The 23,846-nt window shown below is 39.5% G+C and overlaps 1 protein-coding gene across 4 annotated transcripts in view; it reads right to left on the bottom strand.

Moving 5' to 3' along the window:
- VGLL3 (vestigial like family member 3) overlaps positions 1 to 16,060 on the bottom strand; it is a 41,484-nt gene extending 25,424 nt beyond the window's left edge. Inside the window, exons 1-2 of one of the 4 annotated variants that reach the window (XM_029215220.1) lie at positions 15,639 to 15,768; positions 3,493 to 3,610 (exon numbers count right to left, since the gene is read on the bottom strand). In XM_029215220.1, the coding sequence (XP_029071053.1) occupies positions 3,493 to 3,610; positions 15,639 to 15,764 (244 nt within the window). In that variant the 5' untranslated portion in view covers positions 15,765 to 15,768. Of the gene's footprint in view, positions 1 to 3,492; positions 3,779 to 15,638 lie in introns of all 4 variants that reach the window. The other 3 variants (XM_029215218.1, XM_029215219.1, XM_029215217.1) reach the window with 3 other exon arrangements.
- Positions 16,061 to 23,846: the final 7,786 nt, after the last annotated feature.

Consider the following 23,846-nt stretch of genomic DNA (forward strand, 5'->3'; position numbering starts at 1 on the left):
AGTTTTAAATTCTTTGAAGTACTGTAGCACTTGTGTAGCACTGTAAAAACCTCATGCCATAAATTAGACCCTTTAATTTAATACAGCTGGTCAGCAGCTCCTCCTAAAGTATTATTGCCACGGCCATCAACATTGTCAATAGCCTTGAGTACTTAGTATGTCCAAAACACTGTATTTTTGCCAGGAATACAAACTCCCAGAAAACAGTTTTCTGAATAAAGATCCAAGGTTGGTTTTCTATGTGCCAAATGAATGGAAACTTACTTAAGGAAGAGAGAAAAGGCATCTGACCTTCAGTCAGTGCCTTGCATCAAGCCCTATGCCAAATAATTCATATATATTATAAAATATCTTTACAACAACCCTAGGAGATGGGTATTAATCAACACATATTATAGTTGAAGTTAATCTCAGGGAGACTTTGAGAATTACTCAAAGATAACATTGCAACCAGGCAGTAATAAGGTCAAAACTTGAACCCAAAACAAACATAATCCAACCAAAGACCGCATTATGCAAACCTGTGTTGCTTTGGCAATTAATACAATATTTCCAGCAACTCTCTTAACTAGACATGGGAATCTCAATTTATTATACTTCTCTTTAACACATTCAGTAGTTGCTAAATCCTTAATTACATTTTGTGGATTTCATATGAATCTTATCCAACTTATGTATACTTAACTAAAAACACTAATTCACAACTAGAAACAACTATGGCAAAGTTTTATTCACAAGTGGAAAGTAATTAATACATTTGAAATCATAGAACTTCAAAGAAAAAAAAAGATTTCAACAACCACTTAATTCAACCCCCTTATTTTATAAATAAGAAAACTGTACCCAAAGATTGCATACAACTTATTACTAATAAATTCTCTATTAAGTCTATTAAGGACTTTTTTTGTTTTCTAATCCTGGGTACATAGTATGAACTTGGTTCATCTAATTTAATCAATTGATCATTCAATTCATATTCCATATTTTTCACATAGAAATGCATTATCCTGAGTATTGGGGAAAACGATGTGAGTTAACTAGATAGGATATATATAGTCTCAGTGGAAAAGGAAGAGATGGAAATTGAAAAGCATGCTTTGTTTGCCTGGGCTACTCTGATAAACTAACACACAAAGCTCTAAAAATTCTGGTCTCTACTTACACCTCTTCTTTCATTCCATTCACACTAGTATTTCCGCTTCTCGTTGAACACTCAAGTTCAATTCTTCCTCAGGGCCTTTGCACTGGCTGTTCCCTCTGCCTTAAATAATGTCCCCCCTAGATATTTGTGTGATAAGAAGCACTCTTATTTCCTTCGGGTCTGTGCTCAAATGTAAGTCTTAGAGAGACCATCTGTTAGATCACTCTAAGTAAAATAATACCTTGCATCTCATTATATATATATTGCCTGTCTCTTTCACTAGCAAGCTCCATTGAGTATAGAAGCTTAGACTCTCCTGTCCACTGCTATATTCCCACTACCTAGAACATAGTAGGACCTTAATAAATATTTGCTGCATAAGTCAATGAATGAAACGGGAGCTAGATTTGAAGGCCAGATTTAAGATAATGCCAAAAAAATTCTAATAATACTTACTAAAACATTACCATTATCCACACTTTCTATACTGAAATTTGACAGCCTTCCAAAGATCCTCTCCACTCAGTCATGCAGATTATGGGAAAAACACTGACATTTAGAGTTTTTGCATTTACACAACACCTCACTTAAAACTATTATGGTTATGATACTTTAGACAATCACTCTTACATCTTTCTATAATTTGGGGCTTTTGCTCCTATATTCCAAGTTAAATGATCACTGGGTTGCATATGCTAGTATGCTAAAAGAATTAGGCATTGCATTTATTACTCTCCTGGGACTGATTGTCATGATAGGATTTATTATTGATATATCAAACTATTTATTAAAGCCAGCTAATTCACTGAAGTTTTCCTATTTTCACCCTCCACAAGCTATTAAAAGTATTCACAATGTGCTATCAAATAGGACATTGTTGGTTCTGTTAGCATCTTAGGGTTTCGAGGACTAAGTTCTCAGTTCTTGTGGGAAGTCCATAATTACTAATCAAATAAGCAGTATGCTTCCCAATTCACCTCTACCAAGGTCTAGGTCACTTGAATATGGATTCCACCTTCCTCTTTAAAGTCACTGTGTATGTCAATGTTGTTCATATTTCTTATCAGAAAGGAGAAAAGAAGGGAGGGATGGTGAAAAGAGAGAAGGGGAGGGGAGGAGAGAAAAGGGAAGGAAAGGCAGGCAGACAAGAAAGAACCATTCTTCTGATGCTGAGAGGGGACCGACCACTCATCACCTCTCACCTGCCCCCTACCACAGGTGACCTACCACAGGTGACCTATCACTGGTGGCCAGCCTCTCCTCACCATAGGATCACATGGGGCACTTATTACAGTGATTCCCAGAGCCTCCCTCTGGAGCCTCTGTCTGATTCGAAGGTCCAAATAAGGGGGCTGCAATCTGTGATTTTTAGCAGCACTAGATCAACAATTATCAAACTTGAGCCTGCACCTGAATCCCTGGGAGGGCTGGTTAAAACACAAGGTACTCTACCTGTGAGTTTCTGATTCAGTAGGTGTGGGGCTCGGACCACGAATTTGCATTTCTAACAACTCCCATGTGATGCACATGTTCCTGGTCCTGGAAACCACACTTTGAGAACCATTTTACTAGATTCTTCTTAGAACCAGGTGAGCTCAGAAGAAACATTCATATTTCTTTAAAACTACCATTGGAATGATGGATTGTTTTTTCTCTAATGTTGTAATTATCTCAATTAAGTTGTCATCAGACCATTTTCTGTGAGTCAGAAATCAGATTCAAACACACCTCTCTGTGACCTCTATATAGAGCGAAATAAAGAAGAGGAAGTCCAATCTACTGCTTTGCTTTACTGAGTTAAAAAAAAAAAAATAGCTTAAACCAGGGAGATACAGTCAATAATGTCTGGGTTGTACACTACAAAGAGTTAACATCACAACAAAGCAGGACAGAGAAAGCCATCAAGAGAACACAAAAGGCTTTCAAAGTATGTATTCCTGGGTCAGACTCAGACCTCTGCTATGTCATCACGTAGCACCTCGTGGAATGAGCAAGAGCTAATTTTTAAACACTGATCCAGGCACGCCTATTATTTAGAGATCCAAATTGGGCCATCGGGGCTTAAGGAATGGTGCTTCGCAGCTCAATCCTGCCACTATGAACTCAGGCCAGTTGCATCACTACTTTCCACGAGGAATTTAAGGGGTGTGACTGCATCCTTTCCAACCCTGCATTCCACATGTGACAAAACTGATCCAGCTGTTTGTCTGAAAGAAATTCCTTGCTGTCCTTAAAAATTAAAAAGCGAGTGGATATCCGTCCTCCAGGGGCAAGTCTCCAGCTGGAACCTGGTACAGACGGTTGCGAAACAGAGCCAGTGCCCTGGAGAGCATCTGCTTTGGAATTCTTACCTCGCCATAAGGGGGTTAGCCCCATCTTGCTTTTTGAAATGGCAGATTCTGGATGAAGGGTGCTGGCTTGGCCCAAAGCTCTTGAGAAGTGTTCATCCACTACTGACCCAATGTCTCCCTGGAAATAAGTGAAAAGGACACAGCGAGAGTTAAGGTACTCCATCTCGGCAGGCTGGTCTTTCTCCTCCTCCTCCTCCTCCTCCTCCTCCTCCTCCTCCTCCTCTTGTTTGCTGGGAAGGGTGACTTCCAGAGAGTCCTGCATCTTGCTGTATACCGCTAACTTCTTCTGGGATGGAATAAACAAAACACAGTATCAAAGACAGTTTGTACAAAAAGCATTAACGAGTTAACTTTTCACTAAAAAAAAAAAAAAACAAAAAAGTCTAAACATTAACATATGTTCACAAACTGATTCTTCTTCATTTGCTTTACTCCACCTTCCCCTTCCCCAAACCAGCCTTCTGCTTCCCACCCTGAAAAAAAAGACTTTGCTATTTCAAATTTGGCAAAAAAAAAAGTCCATTATCCAATGGTATATTCTCAGACTGTGAAAGGCAGGCTTTTTTTTTTTGCTTAATTTAGATATACCAAAAGGAGAATGACTTAAAAAAAAAAAAAAGAAAGAAAGTGACAGAGCCCTTCCATTTTTGTTCCCTTTTCTATTTTAAAGATTTAATGTACAGCAACATTATAGTTCGGGACAGGGAGGAATGGAGATGGTAGGCCTAACTGTCTGGGGGAGGAGTGGAGAAGAAAAGAGTTTTTCATAAATGAAATACACTAAAATAAAAACAGGAATGTAGCATCTTATAAAAGGATTTGGCAGATGTGCTGAACTCATTTCTCAAAAATCAAACTAAAATGACAAAATAAGTCTGTGTGAAGATCCATTTTGCATGGAACATATTTTTCAAATGTTCCACTTACCACCATTATCATAAAAGGGGAAAAAAAGGTATTATGATGACTTGCTGAAAATAATACAAGATACTAGCAATGGCTAGGATGGCTTTTAAATCAAAATGAAAAAGGTTTGGTAATTTTAAAATGTTTTCAAAACATAAAATCGTAGCTCTAGTAATAGTTTATATTATGACTGATACTCTTTATTACCCCATGTAATCTTTACAATTCTATAATGTGGTTATCATTACTCTCCATATTTTAAATATGAAGAAGTGAGGCACAGAGAAGTGAAGTAACTTGCCAAAGGTCACAGAGCTTATAAGTGATGGACCCAGAATGCATAATAAAAATACACAAATGTACATATGTGTGTACATGTATGTGTCAGAGGAGGGCAGGGGAGGGACATCTAGTGCAGAAAAAAAAATCACCAAAATGTTATGTTTTGTGTTCTTTTTCTGGGTAGTAAGCTTGTAGTTGGTTGTTATTTTCTTATTCCTATTTTTCAATATTTCCAAATATTTTTCGTAGAGCCCATATCATTTTTATAATCAACTTTAGTGCAAATTATATATAAGAAAATAATGCTAAAAAACTATAAAACTCATTATCTTAATGACAAAATGAGCATCCTATCATCTGTATACCTACAAAACCTGACCCTTTGTCAGACCATTTTTCTTATTTCAGAAAAAACTGCATGTTGGAAAGTGAATGTCAGTAGAAAAAAATAGATCATTCTAGAATAGTCAGTAAGCACATAGTTTGGCAAATGTTATCAAAACACATAACCAAGACTCAATGTTTCTAGTGGTAATTACTAGCCCCAAAATCTGTAGCCCCAAATTATAAATGCCTCATTCGGAAAACTGAACCCCAGCAATGAATATGTTGTTCTTGTGTGAGGTAGGGTCTGAAATGTTCAGGCACATTACAAGCTGCTGCTTATTATTTAGGGCTGCTATATATACACACACACTATATGTATCTCCCTTTTTATTTGAAATCTGTGTCAGTATGGTTATCGCTTCTTGATGAATAGATGATTCATTCCCTGAGAGTGAATATGTCTTGCTGATGAATGGGTGATTGTAATGACTGAGTGGTTATAAAATTCTTACAATCTGTTCTGCTCAGATTTGAACATGGTTATGTTTAACTTCAATAGTAAAAAACACCGTAGTAATATAGGTTATGTATAAAATGAAAAGATTGAACTAACTGACCTCTACAGTTACTCCTGGCTTTAAATTCCATTATAAAGTTACATGAATATTACTGTTTATTAGTCAAATCACAGTACTGCTTCTCCAGGCACATGTGCATTTACCGAAGTTATACCATTTTAAGCAAATACACACACTCTGCCGAATATTCAGGCATATTAGAAAGAAGCACTGTTTTTATTTGGGAAAAAGATTAAGACTGATCTACAGAGTGGCTTCACTGCCTTAAGTGTTAAGTATTATCTATTAAACCGATTTCTTTTTTCTCATTAACGTCCAGTGCAGCATCAGTTTGTGAGAGTCAGGCTTTGCATCTACTTGTTTAATTTGTTTAATTTTAATGCTTATTCCTTAAATGAAAGAGCCTTGGCTATGTTAATTATCCAAAGAAAGACAATTTTTTAATTTTATCCCAATTAGCAATTGATTCTTAGATAAAATAAAATTAAAGTTATATATATGTGAAAGATTTGAGAACTGCAAATCAAATGCAAATACAGCCTCCATTTGTATGCAAATGTAGCACAGTATTATGATCAATAATGGTATCAATAAAATTTCTTAATTTTTACATTGATGGCAGTTGAATTTAAACCATAGATTTTCGGTCAAATTAAGATTACACAATTTTCTAAATGCTATATAATTTTATGTTATTCTTTTTTAACCAATCGCTGAGTAGTTGGATACAAATAAGTTATACATTTTTCACTATGAAATGGGGAAAAATTAAGCAAAATCTTCCATTGTGTCAAAATACCTTTTATGAGTCTATTTTCTAAATGTCAATTCTGTCAACGGATGCATTGATTCCCTATAATCTTTATATTTCCTATATATGTAATATATATCTATATATACACATATGCATTTATATAAGTATATATTGAAATATTCCTTTCAAATACCCGTGGTACTATAAAAATATCTATATTGACTCCTCTATTTAAATACATTTTGGGAGGATGCTTATAAAATATACTTTTTTTTCTCTCTCTCAGCTCTTTGAGGCAGGTCTTCTACTAGTTAAATAAATTTGCTGGAGACCATCAAAAAAATAAAATAAAAAAGGAGCCTATGATATAGCTACCAATGGGCAGGATATAAAGCATATTTCTCACCCCCCTCTTGCATTTTGCATCAATTTTCACAAATTTTAGTGTACCCATTTAAATATTTACGTTTACAACACACAGGAGCATTTATGACCACACCATCAACATCACTGGTTAAAATAAGAATTCTAAAGCATCCAAACAGCCTGATAGCCTTCTAAAATGACAACACTGAATTTACATACATTTTTTAAACATCAAGTGTGAGCATGAAGAAAATGGGAACACACAATTTAAACAGCAATTGATCCATATGCTAACATTCACACTATCCTAATCTCCTTCCCCAATGACTCTTAAGCCTCAACTGCCTTCTGTTATCTGTGCTTTTGTGACTGTAAATCAATCCTTTGCCTTTTATCAAAAAAAACTAAGTATGTTGTTTATGTACACTGTTGCCATATTCTGTATTTACTTGGTGTTTGCTCCTTGGAATGAAACTTCCCTAGTGTTATCTTCATTCTTGAAAGTAATATATAAAATTTAAAACTTGAAAATAAATCTCAAATCATCAGAACCCAGATTTCCTGAATCAATGCTGAAAGGCAATGTGGTTCATATTTTTCTCAAAATGCACTATCACACCCTAAAAATAGCCCAATCTGTCAGAAGTATTCATATTTTTCTTACTAGACACTTACGAATTATTAACAAAAATAAGTCATCAGAAGGAATTTCAAAGACTACAGTTCGGTTTATTGAATGCACCTTAACTGGCTCATCCTCCATGGCAGAGTAATGACAAATTTCCTTCAGGTAAAAGAACCCTTGAGTTAGATGAAACAGTGACCGAGTTAACAGGCACAGAGTTAAAATTAACTCAGAAAGACTTGAAAGTAGCAGTGTGAAGGAGTCCGCCTAGCCTAGGCAGTGTGAACCATGCCCAAACACCTCACAGCCTGCCATCAGGCACAACAGAAACAAACTCGCACAGGAATGTGCCGGGGAAAGGATTTGTCTGACAAGAGAAAGACTTCCATGTCAGGAGCCAAATACCACTAACTTCCCAAGGCTTAAGCCTACAAAATGCCAAATGATTACTGTGCATATGTGGAAACTTTTTTTCTAAGGAAACAAAAGTATTTTAATGAATCATTGGATATTTGGAAACAGCTTTTTTTTTTTTTCCTACTGGCTATCTTTTCTAAATGCAATGATTCTTTCATCCCGAGAGACATGGTTAGAGCCTGTAAGAAAGGACCACTAGCCCATAGTCAATGTTTCAAAACTATAAAGCCCATAAAGCAGTGTGTTACTCTTTGATCCTATTTTTCCAAATTTACTTGATAACAGATTTTTTTTTTTTTTTTTTTCGGTACGCGGGCCTCTCACTGTTGTGGCCTCTCCCGTTGCAGAGCACAGGCTCCGGACGCGCAGGCTCAGCGGCCATGGCTCACGGGCCCAGCCGCTCCGCAGCATGTGGGATCCTCCCAGACCAGGGCACGAACCCGTGTCCCCTGCATCGGCAGGCGGACTCTCAACCACTGCGCCACCAGGGAAGCCCGAATAACAGATTTTTAAATCTATCCCAGAGAGACTTGAAGTTTTGGTCCTTGGCCCATTTGGAGGAGGAGGAATCAGGTTGCGGGAAGGTGGGTCAGGATAAGGAAGATAGTTCACAGACCTTTGATATATTTTATTTCACTAACTGTCACACATACACAAATATTTTGTCCAAATAATTATTCTCAATGTATATATGCAAAAACTGATTTACTTGGCCACATCATCTAACTAGTAAATGGCAAGGATGGGATTAGAACCTATTTCTGTCTGACAACAAAGCATCTGCCAAGAAAACAGACTAAAGAAAATGAGTCTCTATATAATATTTAGTTTAACTGTATAAACAAATAGAAGCCCACAGTCAGCGTGGCATCATATGCTAACTAAAGAAAATCTAAAGTTATTTATAACACTTAAAAACTAGGGATGTAAACATATCAAAGATATGGCTATTAAATAATGCAGTGCTCTTCAAAATATAGGTATATCTAGATGAACCTGCCCTTCTATATCTAGAAATGTGTTGTCCCCTTGGCAAGTCAGATACAAAATACAATTTTTCTGGAAATCCTATTTTGAAAATGTGAGTGGAGCCAATTTACTAGACACACTCAGACCTCAAGATTCTGTGTTTGTTTGCTTTTTTGTTTGTTTTTTATTTTTCTTAACAGTAGGAGGAGCAAACCAAAAACAATATTAGCTATTTTTGAGCACACCTGCCACTCAATGATTCTGGTCATTATCAAAAAAAAAAATCAAACCCATCCCCTCAAAGGATGAAATTTTTCCAGTTTTGAGGATGTTAAAAAAAATGTGCCACAGGCTGAGAATTTCAAAATTTGCATTCCCAAAATGTTTTAAGCAATGATCGCATCATGAGGGTATGTGTTCTCTCTCAAACTGACTGCTTTGAATGAAACAACAGTTTCTGATGTATAAATTTCTGGTATGTTTACATAATCCTATTACTAGGTTTAGGGTATGATTTCACTTTTTAAAATTTATCTGTTAGTCATCGAATTGCCAGTTAATTCTTATTTTGTGTCAGTCATTGTGCAAAGCCTCGGAGGCACAAAAATGAAAGTCATAGCAGTTGAGAGAGGCTTGTAAGGAAAATGGTAAAGAAAGAGAACCTCCAGGTTTATCCACATGGCTAATTGTCTAATTTCTCCAAGTAGCTAATATTCAAAATTTTTTAAATGAGAAAAGTAAGAGGGTAACACTAGGTGAATTACTAATGCTTTTGTTGCTTCTAAAGAAGCCCAGATGGAAAGGGAACACAGTAGAAAGAGAACTGGAATGATTAAGGGGATTTGACCAAAACTAGTCCATGAATCTGGGTAAGGCACCGAAACCTTTGGCCCTCAGCTTTCTCTTCTGAAGATGAGGAATTCTGACTTCATTATCTCAGAGGTCTCGTCCAACTCTGTAGGCTAATAAGCAACATGCTGGAGCTCTAGACAAACTCACACTTAATTTTGTTTCTTACGTTGGCTGCCTTTTCTGATTTTGCAGGACACTGGTCAAAAAAACCCTACAGATCATTGAAGACTAATTCATTTTCAGACATAGGTCATCTAGCCCAATTCCTAGGAACGAGTTTGGGTACTTCCTTTAGCTATCTTCACAGTAACCAGAAAGGAGGTATCCTTCAAATATCCCCACCCCATCCCCCAAGGACAAGTGTTTTTGCACACTAAAACAACATAGTTTTAAGAGGAAAGGACACCTGTTCGGTTTAGGCCCTTCTTCCTTTCTTTTCTTTCCTTTTTCTTTTTTTTTTTTTTCTCTACTGAAGTATGAGACAAGTGAAAAATAGTTCAGTTATCCCGGTTCAGACCATACTTGTAAATTACTGAAATAAATCTGGTATCCACTGAAATATCTATAAATATGGCATTCATGACTTGCTTCTAGCAACAGACGTTTGGGTCTAATGGTTCAAATCACTATTAGGGTCTTCCTAAATGAACAGTTAAAGCAGAAAACCAGCTGCTGAAAGACGTGCTTTTTAAGAGTCAGTGCAAAGTTTTGACCAAAATTATTTCCTCCACTATCTCTGCCAGAGTCTGAAATTCAAGTATTGGAGAGTTTTTGTTTCTTGAATGAAAATGTTTTTCTAGAGACAATACCTTAAATTGTTATGTGTTACTAGATGTATCAGTTTTGAGATTTCTTTTTAAAGCCAGTTGGAAATAGGGCTGATGGGAATGGGATTCAAGTTAAGCGGCCAGGTTTTAGAATGGCAGTCACTTAACTCTCGAGTTTGCTTTAGAATCTGTGTTAGGCATCTTGCGCATAATATTTTTAGTCTTATTGACAATCCCCTTTGCACAGAAAAACACAAGACAGAAATGTACATACTGCCCAACCGGGTCAACACAGAATCTCTTCTGTAGTTGTCCAAGGAAGCACCGTGCAGGATCGTTCTACCCACTGATCCCCCTCATTTCCACTGTTATGAGTCATGTCCCCATCATCTCCAACTCTGTGAGATGTGAGACTTTACCAAGCGCTAAGTGAAGTAGGACTTCCTTGCGCTGAGTGAAAATATCCTTCACTTAAATTTCCACAGAATACTTCCTTGTCCCGGCATTTGGTTTTTCTGGTGAATGTAGCCTCACTGCACATGATTTTATGGATTTCAAGCCTGCCCTTACTATCCGTATTGTAATCTCCATTCTGGTTGACTGCCAGAGACAACAGTTCAGTTTAGTTATTTCAAAGTTTAATTTTCCTTCTAGCTTTGAATTTTCTGGCTGGAAAGTTATTGGGAGCATAAAGCTCTGGGGCACTTGAAGCTTCTAAGTCTCTACAGTCAAGTTACTTTGTGTAGTTTGGAATCAGAGGGGCTGTTCTCTCTCAAAGAAGTCCTGTATGAATTCTTATAAATCTACTTAAGTCCTTGCTTACAGTTGCAAGAAAATTATATCCTCCAACTTAAATAAGTGGACTGTGTATTGAAACTATTTAGAATGTAATTGTATGTTTTCCTCTTAATAAATCTAAACTTATGTTGGAACAGCAATGATATATGAGGCACTTAAAGCTGACTGTTAATACCACTTCCTGCATATTATTTTCAAATAAATACATGTTCATTTGCTAAGTGGATATTCTGCTTCATCAGCAAAGGATGCAACACGGATAGCAAAAGTCATTAGCATAATACAAATGCTTGCAAAACAACTTTGGAATGCCTAAACTAAAAACGTACACTACCAAGGACTTGGAAAGAATTTCAAGCTCCAAGGCCAAAGAATCTACTGCAAATTAATCTTCTTTATCAAAAAGTTGATTTGGAGCACTAAAGACAGAAATAAGCCTATTGTGCAATAGGAAAAAAAAAAAAAATCTTGGGAGACGGCATGGTATGGTGGAAAGATGCTCTGCTGGGGAGCAGGGGATCCAGTGGTCCTAATTTTGTCACCAATTAGCTTTGAAATCTTTAGCCAGGCATTTCAGCCCTATAAACATGCATTTCCCCATCTGTAAAAGGAGGGGTTGAAGTATGTTTTCCCAGGGTTTTTTCCTAACAAACAGAATCTCAGATTTTATGACCTAACCAAGGTGGCAGAGTCCAGAGAAAGAGTTCGAAAAACTCCTTACAAAGTTAGAACTGAAGTTCTGCCTCCCAAGACTTTTAATTCTCTTAAGTGAAAGCATGCATGCATATTCACCCAGCTGTCACCGTTGAAGAGAGCAGCGTCAATATGCTCTAACTTATATGAAGCCCGAAGTGTGATTGTTAAAAACTCCTATGCACAAATAGAGAATGGGTGATTGTTCTCTTCTGCTTTCACCACCTCACCTAAGAACTCACCCAGTTCTGAAAGCTTTGCTTTAAGTATCTCCCTAATGTTAACATTATGAAAATATGGGGGGAGGGAGATTTTAGACGACAGATTGTCTGCATTTAAGATGAGGAATCTATGGGGTATGAAGGGAATTTATGATTGTTTCCCTCAATTTTTCCTGACACTTATTTTGAATTTATTTTCTCTTTTTTCCTACTGTCACTGTTGGGATACAAACGCATTCCTTTCTGTACACGTTCTGCAGTGTCATCATGCCTCTGGAGCACGTGCTGAGAGACTAAGTCGAGAGTTCTCCTGAGGAGTTGGTAGGGACTGATGCATTCAAGCAATGAAGAGATGGTGGGCACAGGGACCAGAGACCTTAGATCCCTTAGCAAATCCTGGCTCTATAAAGCACACTGTTAGATTTATGCACAGCCACGCAATTTCTAGGAATTAACATCAGGGACTCTAAAACTGACTCTTTAGGTATATTTACATTTTACTTTTATTCACTTAGCCTACTGCATGCTTAAGTAACACACTGCAATGCAGCCTGATGTATACACAGTTCACTGTTTTTAAGGTACTAACCTATTACCCACCTATGATTTATAATATGTTCAATTAAAAAAATGAAACAAAATTCCAAGTGCCTTTTACACTTGTAATTACACAAAATCACGTCGTACTTTTAGGTGGAAAGCTGCGAATACATGTGCCTGGAGCATTAAGTTCTACTATTTAAAAAAGAACTTCTGCTATATAATCATGCATTAAGAGGAAAATATACCTATGTTTAAAATCTATCATAATAAACCACTATGAGATAATAATTTACAAGGACTATAGAGCTATATGGACTTGAGGAAAAAATCAGTTCAAAGATACACTACAATAATTGAAAATACAGAAGTGATACAAAGCTTTAATGCTCTCTTTTCTAACATTTTCTAAATGACCATTAAACTTTGTAACTCTATCACTTTTTCTGCTTCCTGTCCTCAACAAGTCAATTTTTCAAATACAGTAGGACTCGTAGCCCTTGTTTTTGTCTCCCAGGCAAGATGCTATTAGGGGTCACTTCCCACGTACGGAGAAAACAATCTTCATGGATAATAATGATAAAACCTTATGGAATGCAAAAACAACCAAAATATGTATTCTCAGATGACTACGTTGGGGCCAAGTCAATATTAGTCCCACTTCACCCACGCACCACATAGTCTAAAAATGCTGTCAGCCTGATAAGAATTTCCTGATTTACTCTGTTTTCCAACAGAAAATATAGGGCATCAAAATAAACCCCTGACAGTAAAAGTACAGTAGTTACACTCCTGTCTTTTTATTTTGCTATAGCCAGTTATATAGTCAAATAGTTGCTTCACCTGACAAAAAAGCAATCTCCAACAAGCCAGTGTAGTAAAAGCAACATGAAATTTTCAAGCACACTTCTCAACTAAGTTCTTCAGTTCAACTCAGCCTAACATCTACTTAAACAATATCTACAGAAGCTCAAAGGATAGCAGAAATTGATCACTATTTACAAATAGGTACCACTCATCGAGGTGGACAATTCAGGTGAAAAAGAAAGCTCATTTTTTGGTTTGCTGACGGTCTTAGCAAAAGAATGCGATTTGGCAACTGAGTTTCGGGGCAACTGCAAAAGTTAGGTAAGGTATTGGAGTTACTTTTTATTGAAAGCTAAATCTCATGACTAGTTATTTATAATTTTTCTGATACCGAATTTTATTTTCTAGCTCAAAAAAGTATTCCAATTCTAACCCCCACTAGCGATTCGTATTTGAATGGAACTATTTTCACAACTCTGGAAAATAAAACCTTATTCACAACTATTCTGCTAAAGTTATTTTTGAAGGGGAAAAATACCTTTCTGAATGTTTAGTAAAGTTTGAGGCTGTTGCTCGTCCACATTCCAATTGATAAGTTAAGGCATCTACAGTCTCTGAGATGGAAGAAAGTAAAGAAGAAAAGGGTGGTTTATCTGGGACACAGTGTTCATAAAACACAGAAAATTGATATCCAGCGTCTCTTTGCATCACTTGCCTGACTTGGACTTAAATGGTTTCCTCCATTACTTATATCTTTTATATTAAAACCAAAGAAAAAGAGCATAACCAAAATAAAATGTTTTAACCTGTCACCCTTGTTCACAAATTACAAAATGTTTTCCCATCCCCCTCCCTAAAAGTAATCTTGCTTTGAAATGCTGAAGATGATGAAGAAAAAAAAAAAAAAAGATAGCTATAAAGTGGGACTCCTTCCTCTTTTGCCCTAGTTGTCCTGGTTAAGCTCATACTGTTCAGCAGATAGATCTAGAGTACGTACTCTTCCAGAATCAGCTGAATTTCAGTCCCTAAATTCTAAACATAATTTCTTTCCAAAGAGTAGCACAATAAATCTAGTAAAGAGACAGGGGTAGAGGAAATAAATTAAATGGCCAGATTAATTAAAGAGCCAAACCCTGAAGACCACAATAAAATATATGTTTTTTAAGAAACTAAAAAAAAAAATGTCAATCAATAAATTCTGTGGATGTTAGTTTCGGAACCATATCTAGATCCCTGATAGGTGTCTCTACCTCAGAGTATGTATATTTTTTTAAGTCTCACTAAATCAACCCACCCTAATTCCCAGAGTCTCAGGACCCTATTTTAGTACAGCCCCTGGCCACATGCTCACATATGTGTTTTATGTAGCGCTAACTAAGCCTTGACACACTGCGGGCGAACAGGGAGGAACGCCCAGTGGTACCTAGTGCTTAATTCCCCAGAACCCCACTCTCCCTTCTAAAGGAACTTTATCATCTCCCTAGTTCCTGAATCCTTTTTATCCAACAGCATTCAGTCACTCTTGGCATGGTGGAGACCCAGCATCCAGTGACCCAAGGTTACCTCTTAGCTGGGAAAGGAAAGGGTTCTTCTGTCCAACAGACTGAACCATAACATCTCTGTGCTTTGATGGAATTAAAAATGAATGAGGAATTTGGGGAATAATCCCTGTCACCTAAGTATGGAAGATGACAGGCTTTGCAGAGAACTTCTAGTAACATTGGACAGATATTACACGAGACCCATGTTCCACCATAAAAGTTCCAGAAAAGTCATTCCATGGGCTCACTGTCCAGGTAGCCTCCCCTATGTCAGTGACACATTTCATCCTCCTAATCAAGAAAACCCTGAAACACTCCACCGTTTCAAAGGAAACAAAATACTTGGTTTAAAGGAAGTTTACTCACATACTCCTAAGACAGATGCCCTTGGTGAGCTTCAGAGAACTGAGCCCTAAGAGCTAGGGTGGCTATGAGGAATAGCTTCTGAGCCGGTGACAAGAGCTCACTGAAGCCCCCAGCCAGGTAATGCCTCGCTTGGAATCCCCACCCGTCCACCTGGCAGCTCGTCCTTCCCGAAGCCTCGTCTCTTCTCTTCTGATGGCTTTCTGTTCAAGGGCGCTCCCGCAAGTCTCAGAGCATCCTCCGCGCCACCCGTCCCAGAGGGACGTCTTGGGAGCCCCAGACCGATACTCTCGCTGCCCCTCGCCCCCGCCCCCGGCAGGCTGCCCGGTCGGTGACTCACCTGCTGGCCAGGTTGGGGCGCCGGGTGGTAATAGGCTGTGGGGCAGGTTGCAGCTGCCACGGGGTTGGGCAGATACTGGGGCGCTCCATACGGCTGGGGGTGATACATCACCTCCGCACAACTCATGGCAGCCGGGGCAGCGGCGGCCCCGGAGCTGCGGCCGCTGCTCTACGCGCTCGTGCGACAGGCGCCGCCGCAGCTGCCGCCTCTGTCGCAGCCCCAGCTGCTACTGTGGCGAAGGCGGGTCCTCGGCGGCCGTGGGCTCCGCGCGGGGCGCGGGCTCGGGAGGGGTTGGCAATCGGCGGTGGCCCATGCGCGGGCACCCTCATCTTCAGCCCCTCCGGGTGTCCCCTGGCCTGCGCTTATATAGCGACTCGGGGACGCATTGGCCCGCCGCGCGGCGGGAGCATGGCAGTGCGGGGCGAGGGCGAGGACAGCGGCGCCCACGGCAGCGCCAGCCGCAGCCGCAGCCCCGGCCGGGGTCGGACAGACCTGGGGAACCGGGCTCTGGTTTGCATATACACAATGCACGCCCGGGGCTCGTCCTATCACCGGCGCTCCCGGCTGGGCGAGGACCGGGAGGCGGGGGCAGAGTGAGGGGGCCGGCAGGGGAGGAGGGGGAGCATCTCGCCTCTCCCGGCTCTGACGCGGAGCTCCGCGAAGTTCCTCCAACTCGGTCGGTGGCGGGCCGGTCGCCCAGCAGGGGGACCCCGGGGAGGGCCGGCCGCGGATTGGAGAGAAGTTGCAAGCTCTCTCCGCCTCCCGGCAGTGGGGTGGTGGTGGGAGGGAAGGAATGGTATGCGAGAGGTTCCACGCCCTGAAAACTCCGCGGGTTCCCACCCCGTCTCCTGTCACCTGGGCGCTGGGGCGAGGGCTTCCCAGCCCCAAGGAGCTTTTACAAGGAACACCAAACTAGAGGCCAAGGCTACAGGAAGGCCAAGTGCACTAGGAGGTAAAACAGAGCAGGCGCAAAATGAGCTGGAATTGGTTCCTACATTTAATATAACCGTAAGTGAAAGTTAACTTCACTGCAAGCGCGCACGTGCCAAGAATGCGACGCGGTTTTCCGTCAGCAATCTCCGCTTTAAGTTAACACCTTCATGGTATGACACCCTTGCGGGACGTCAACCTCTTCTGGCTTTTTCAGCCCGGTTTCCATAGAGCAACAGACAGTGACAGTCGATTAAACCCATCCAGCTATTATTTAAAGGTTTATTTGCACGTGGTTTACAATCCTCTCGGAAATGAAAAGTTCGTTCCTAGGAATATAATTGTATTTCAATATAATGAGGTAAAGCAGAAAAGATTTATACTTATTTTATAAATAAGCAAACTCTCTGACCAAGTGTCTCCCTCTCCCTATATATGACACAGAACAATCTCTTTTGTTTTCACAGAGACTATCCTTTGAGGAGAAGTTAATCTAGATGTTAAACGTTCTGATGTTGTTAGTGGACAGGCTTGCGTTCCCCCTAAAATTCACGTGTTGAAGCCAAACCCCCATTGAGACTGTATAGGGAGACAAAACCTATCAGAAGGTAATTAAGGTTAAATGAGGTCATAAAGATGGTGCCCTAATCTAGGATTGGTGTCTTTGAGGAAGAGATGCCACAGATCTGTCTGCTTTGGCACAGAGGAAAAGCCTTGTGACACCCAGTGAGAAGCCTCAGTCTACAAGCCAGGAAGAGAGGCCTCACCAGAAATTAACTCTGAGGGTACTTTGATCTTGGATTTTTAGCCTCCAAAACTGTGACAAAATAATTTCTGTGTTTAAGCCACCCAGCCTGTGGTATTTGTTACGGCGGCCCTAGCAGACTAATGCAGATGTACAGTACTAATATATTGTTTGTATTGTTAATCTTTATATGAATGTGTATGTGGCTATGTATAACCACACAGACACACAAATATATAAATGCATATACGCTCACACATGCCCTCACTCATACACTCAAATATACAAACTATAGTAATTGGATAGGAACTCTTGGCTACTCACAGCAGCTCCTATTCACTCACTCATTCTTTCATCCACTGAAAATTTAAAAAAAATATTTATTAAGAGCTTTCACAGTTTAGACTTTGTACTCTTTGTAATGGAGGAGTATTCCAATCAGTAAGAGACATACAAGTTTATTTAAAATGATTTTTACTGCCTTTTCACAAGTTGACAACCACTGGTCATACTCATCTTCTGTGTTCCAGATTCATCTATTCTGTTTCTGTCTGGATGGCTCCACATAGATATTCATTAGGAACCTCAGTCGTAGTAGCACTAATATTTTCCCCATAGCCCCAACCCGATCCTCCTCTTTTAATCCCCATTTCAGGTATTGAAACTCCCACCCTAGTTGCTGAGCTGGAAATCTGGGAATCATCCAACATCACAGTCCCCACATTTGGTCTTGGAGTCCATTTCATCCACACTTTTACCTTTCTAGTGACTCCACTCATCTCCTTATCTCTGCTGCTATGATCCTTAGTTCACTCAGCATCTCTCACCCAGAATCCCGCAAGAGCCGCCTACCTGATTTCCAGACCCCAAGTTCAACCCTCTTCTGATCCATTTTTCACGATTTGCCCTTCTATTCTTTTCCAGCCTAGCCCCTGCAAATCCAACAAAGTAATGATGCTTGACCCTCTTTTAAAAAAAATTTCCCAGCAGCTCTCCACAGTCCACAGTTCCAACTCTTTAACATTCAAATTTTGGCCCCTACCTATGTCACCATCTCCTCCAACTGTCCATTCAGCCATTTGAATTGAGACCTCCCTTTCTAGGAAGAAGCGTGGTCGCTTAACACCACTAACTTCATCTTCAGATAATTTAATATATCTGTAACTGATTATTTTTTTGTACAATTATGTGCTCAATATGTCTCCTCCACTAGATAATTGCTGAGACCATTTATATCTTGTACATCTAACATTTAAAAGGTGTTCAGGCTATATTTGTTGACTTAGAAAATAAAGGCAGAACTAGATCCAACATGTTCATACCCCAATTTCTGTATCTTCCCTGTGCCCCGTAGAGCCTCTATCTAGTATGCTGCAAATATTTACTGTATGACAAAGATGTAGTTCTCAGATCCTAATAAGTCATGGACTCAAAAGTCTGGAGGTATTTGGCAAAATCTTTCTATAATGCAATATCTTTGTTTTGATACCTCCCTTCATTTCCATATTGCAGCAATGGAAGAAAATGAGAAAATGAAGATAAATTCTGCCCAGACAGAATTAGAATCTAGAAGAAGCATAGACAGAGCAGAAGGAGAAAATAACCCGTCAAAGGGTGGAGTCTTTGTTTGCTCATTAATAAAAAGTAGGATCATTCCTGTTAAGGAGAGCTAATTTGGAGTTCTGATAGGAGAACAGATGTGCCTTACTTCCCCCCGGTAGATATTTAGGGTTTTAGAATAGAAAAGAATCACAAAGATCACCTAGTCTAAAACATCTTCTTTCAAAGGTAAGCAAACAAGTGGTCAGATTAAAATCTCCTAGGGAAACGGAGGCAGAACTAAAACCAAAGTGTCCAGGTTTCTGGACTCTTAGTTCAGTTCTTTATCACCCACAGTAATATTTATAAACAAACACATATGTAAATCTACATGCATGCATACATTATATGTGGGTGTGCATACGTGTACCTATTCGTGCATATCCATCTATGCATATAAGAAGAGGTTTTAGATGAGATTATCCTTTGGCGAACCTTGAGTTGTGGAAAAGGAGTGAGGGGAAATGTGGGCCGATTATATTTGACAATAGTGAGTCACCCACACCAGAGGATTTGATCTAACCACTGGTGTACCCATTTTCATATCTGTCACGCAGAGGTGGGTGTCACAATTACTTGGAATAACTCAGTGGTGGGATGGAACTTGATAATTTGCACTTCTGAGCTCAAGTTCCTCAAAAATTACTCATTTACCTTCTTTTTCTTCTCTCAGTCTCCACCACTGATCTTCTGGTTGAGTGATGTGGAACTCAAGCCTACCCATCCAGTGCTTATTCTCCTACTCTTTTCTATCCCAGCCACCGTAGTTTTAATAGAATACTTAGATAACCTTAAATGTTCCCAACTCTTCTGAGTCAGAAGTTTACAGTCACTATATTTTTGGGCTCACCCACCAACTTTCCCAGAATATTTCCAAATTTTCCAGCTGGAATTTAGTGGGGTGAACTCCCCAGGCCAGTTTTTTTTTGTTTTTTTTGTTTCTCTTTTTGTTTGTTTGTTTGTTTGTTTTTGCGGTTCGCGGGCCTCTCACTGTTGTGGCCTCTCCCATTGCGGAGCACAGGCTCCGGACGCGCAGGCTCAGCGACCATGGCTCACGGGCCCAGCCGCTCTGCAGCATGTGGGATCTTCCCGGACCAGGGCACGAATCCGCGTCCCCTGCATCGGCAGGCGGACTCTCAACCACTGCTCCACCAGGGAAGCCCCCCAGGCCAGTTTTACTTGGAGGGGTAACTTGAAGTAGATTTTCCCAATATTTCTTGGGGTAAGATAGGGCAAAGAGGGGGGCAGCTTTTTGTTTTTCAGAGATGACAACCATGCTTGTCTTTAACTTAGGGTCTTAGTGTAAGAGAACACATGGAACCTGCAGTGCCTGTGTTGGACATCTCAGCATGTGTATCCAAACTCTCTTCCCAGGCCACCAAACAGCTGATTCTTGGCCAGCACTCTGGCCAGCTGATAATGCAGCCTGCTCTAGGAATTACTGCTCTGAGCAAGTGGACTTGGTTCATCTGCTCAGAAAATTCCCAAGTCTTGAGTACATACACATGGTTGTTGTAGGCAGAATAATGCCTATGAATATGTTTATCGTATAACAAAAGAGAGTTAACATTGCAGATAGAATTAAGGCTACTAATGAGTAGAGTTTAAGATAGAAAAATTATCCCCGATTATCTGGGTGAGCCCAGTGTGTGTAATCGCAAGGGTCCTTTTAAGAGGGGAGACAGGAAGCAGAAGAGTCAGTGTCATATTGATGTGAAGTGAAAACGACTCTCCAGCCATCACTGACTTGGAAGATGGAAAGGAACCACAAGCCAAGAAGTACAGGCAGCCTCTAGAAGCTAGAAAACGCATGGAGTGGGCTCACCTAGAACCTCCAGAAGGAATGCAGCCCGGCCAACAACACCATTTTGGACTTCAGACCTCCAAAACTGTAAGATAATAAATTTGCATCGCTTTAAGTCATTGAGTTTGTGGTGATTTGTTATAGCAGCAATAGGAAACGAATCAACAATTTAGTGGGGGAAGGGGTGCTAGAAGGGAGAACTTGGGTGAGCATGTCCCCCTTTGCCCTACAGATTCCTTGGAGGAGAGGCACAATAGGAGGAGAACCAGTGAGAGATTCTCTGAAGCTCAGGGGCCAGGGAGGGACTCTGGCTGCCTGGATCTAAGAGTGGTTCTAATAATACTAATGGAATAGACGGAAAAACAGAAGGTCAAAACTCACATGCAAAGCAGTAAAACCACTTTTGGCAGTTGTCATTTAGGATCACCTGCCTTCAGTGGGCCCTCCTCAATGCCCAGCAACTTTACTGTGTTCCTCTGGCATGCTTACCCCCATCCTCTTGTGACTAATGTCTCCTGTCTTCTCCACCATTCTCAAATCCCGCAAAACCACTTTCTCCACTTTCTACTTTTCTACTCACTCTTCCACCCATATGCAATCAGATTTCTGCCTCATCACCCCACCAAAATGTATTAAGGTCACCAGTAATGGTCATGTTAACAAGTTCAAAGTCTGTCTTTAACTTTATCCTAACTGATGCTTTGTAAATTCTGACACTGTGGATTAATCCCTCCTTCAAATTACCTCTTCTCTTGACATCCTATCATGACGTCCCTCTTTGCTAATCTGTCTCCTTACACTTTGGCTACGCTTTCTCAGTTTCCTTTATCAAATCCCCCTCTACTTAAACTCTAAATATAGAGCTCCTTAGTCTTTTCCTGGGCCTTTTTCTCATCTTACTCTATCCTCTCATCCTAAGAGATCTCATCCATCTTCACATCACTTCTATATGCAAGTAACTTACAAAAATTAGCATCCAGCCCAGAGTCCAAGACTTACAGATTGGAGATATATCTTATACGAGGTCCTAAAGTTAATAAATAAAGCAAATGAAACCATGCATAGTCCAAATTATTATTGACAATTTCTTCAAAGCCCCACAATGAACTGGATCACGTATACTGTGTCTCAGTAAGTGCGACACAGACAATTTAACCTCCAGCATTGAAAAGACTGCCTTTTCTTGGGTTGACAACCAGGTGAAAAATTGGTCCATGTTTCGGAGCCATATCTTTTTCTAAAATACACTAATCTTCAAATGCTAAAATCATACTCAAATTGGCAAGATATATGCATAATGTAAGAGAGTCATGTGGGGATTTAGACTCAAGGAATAATAGATTCATATCTCCCATCTTACTCTTAACTCTGGGCTAGTTCTACTAAGTTTTAACACACTGGTGAAGACAATGCTTCTTTATCATAAATTCTCTCTTCCCCTCTCTTTCTCTTTCTTTCTTTCTCTCTCTCTTCTCTCTCTGCCTCTGCCAGCTTACCTCCACAGCCTCCTATCCATTTTCTCCTGTCCACTCTGCAAATTTGTTCCAGCACATGTCATGCATCCACTTGCTTCAGTCCAATGAACCCTCTTCCTCAGTCTTTGCATGCACTATTTACTTGGAAAATTCTTCCCCCTACTTGGTCTGTTTACTGTCTTAGGGCTCAGCTTAAACATGTTTCCTCAAAGACACTTTCAAATTTAAAGTACACCCCAATTCTGCCCCCACTACTCTCTCAAAAACATCCTGCCCACACCCCCTTCCTAGTATTTATCCTATCTTGAAATATAGGCTTTTTCTTAACCTTTTATTTCTGTCTCCTCATTATGATCCATGAAGGGATAAAGTATATATGTTTTATTCATACTCATTACTATATCATACTTATTCAATGAAGTAATGATTTTATGCTTTATTAAAGGATAATTTCCTTTTGGGTTCAACATGGTCACAGTTGTAGGGATAGGCTTTGTTTAAAGGTAGATGTTTTGCCACCCAAAATGTAGGTTATAGACTTGTTAGGTGATTTAAAACATGTGTCTTATGAGAGGATGAAGAATAATGAAGGAGGGTTATATGGATCCGGTGTTTATGATTTTTCTGTTTTCATGGGCAAGATGATGATAAAGGGAACTCACATTTTATGAGCATCTGCAATGGACCAGGCATTTACACTGATTCCTTTTCTCTCACTCATTTAATTTTCACAATAATCCCATGAAGTAGTTGGTATTACCATTTTAGATATGAAAAAGCTAAGGGTCAGAGAAATTAAATATTTTAAAGATCACCTAGCTGGTGAGTGGCTGAGCCAGGATTTGACCCCATGTCTGATTCCAAAACACTTGTATTTTTAAAAATAGTATTATTATACCATATATTATATAATAATTACTGAGCACTAAGTCTAATGAAATGGCCTACGTATATATTTAACTTCATGTGTTTGTGTGAAAGAGTTAAAAAGATAGTTTCACCAAGGAATTGATAAGCCTCATAAAAATTTCTTAGATCAATTATTTGTCTAGTGGGTCAATGTAATTAAAATTTCCTGCTGAGCCTAAGTTTCTGGCTTTAAGAACTAGTTTGGAAAGAAGTGGATAGGGAGCTCCTGAAAATTCTCAAGTTCAGTGGAAAAACTGATTGCTAGGGATCACAGAAGTAGCTTCAAAATTTTCTCTTTGGGTAGAAATGAGAAGTTCTTTTCTCAAAAGTACTTCTATGTTTAATTTTTTCTCTTCTATTCGGTTCCTTTCATAATCTATTAAAAATTGAATAGCATCAGATTTGTGGTTAACAGAGGCAGGGGTTGTGGTAGGTGGGATTAGATGAAGGTGGTCAAAAGGTACAAACTCCCAGTTATAAGATAATTAAGTACTAGCAATGTAATGTACAACGTTCTAAAGATGATTGACACTCTTGTACATTATCTATGAAAATTGTTAAGATAGTAAATCCTAAGAGGTCTCATCACAAGGAAAGCATTTTTTTCCAATTTCTTTAATGCCGTACCTATATGAGATCATGGATGTTCACTAAACCTACCGTGGTAATCATTTCATGCTGTACGTAAGTCATATCATTACATTGTACACTTTAAACTTATACAGTTTAATCATTTTTTAAATTGA

Source organism: Monodon monoceros, unplaced genomic scaffold, assembly GCF_005190385.1.
Source record: "Monodon monoceros isolate NGI ecotype Baffin Bay Population unplaced genomic scaffold, NGI_Narwhal_1 Super_Scaffold_11, whole genome shotgun sequence".
NCBI classification, from domain to species: domain Eukaryota; kingdom Metazoa; phylum Chordata; class Mammalia; order Artiodactyla; family Monodontidae; genus Monodon; species Monodon monoceros.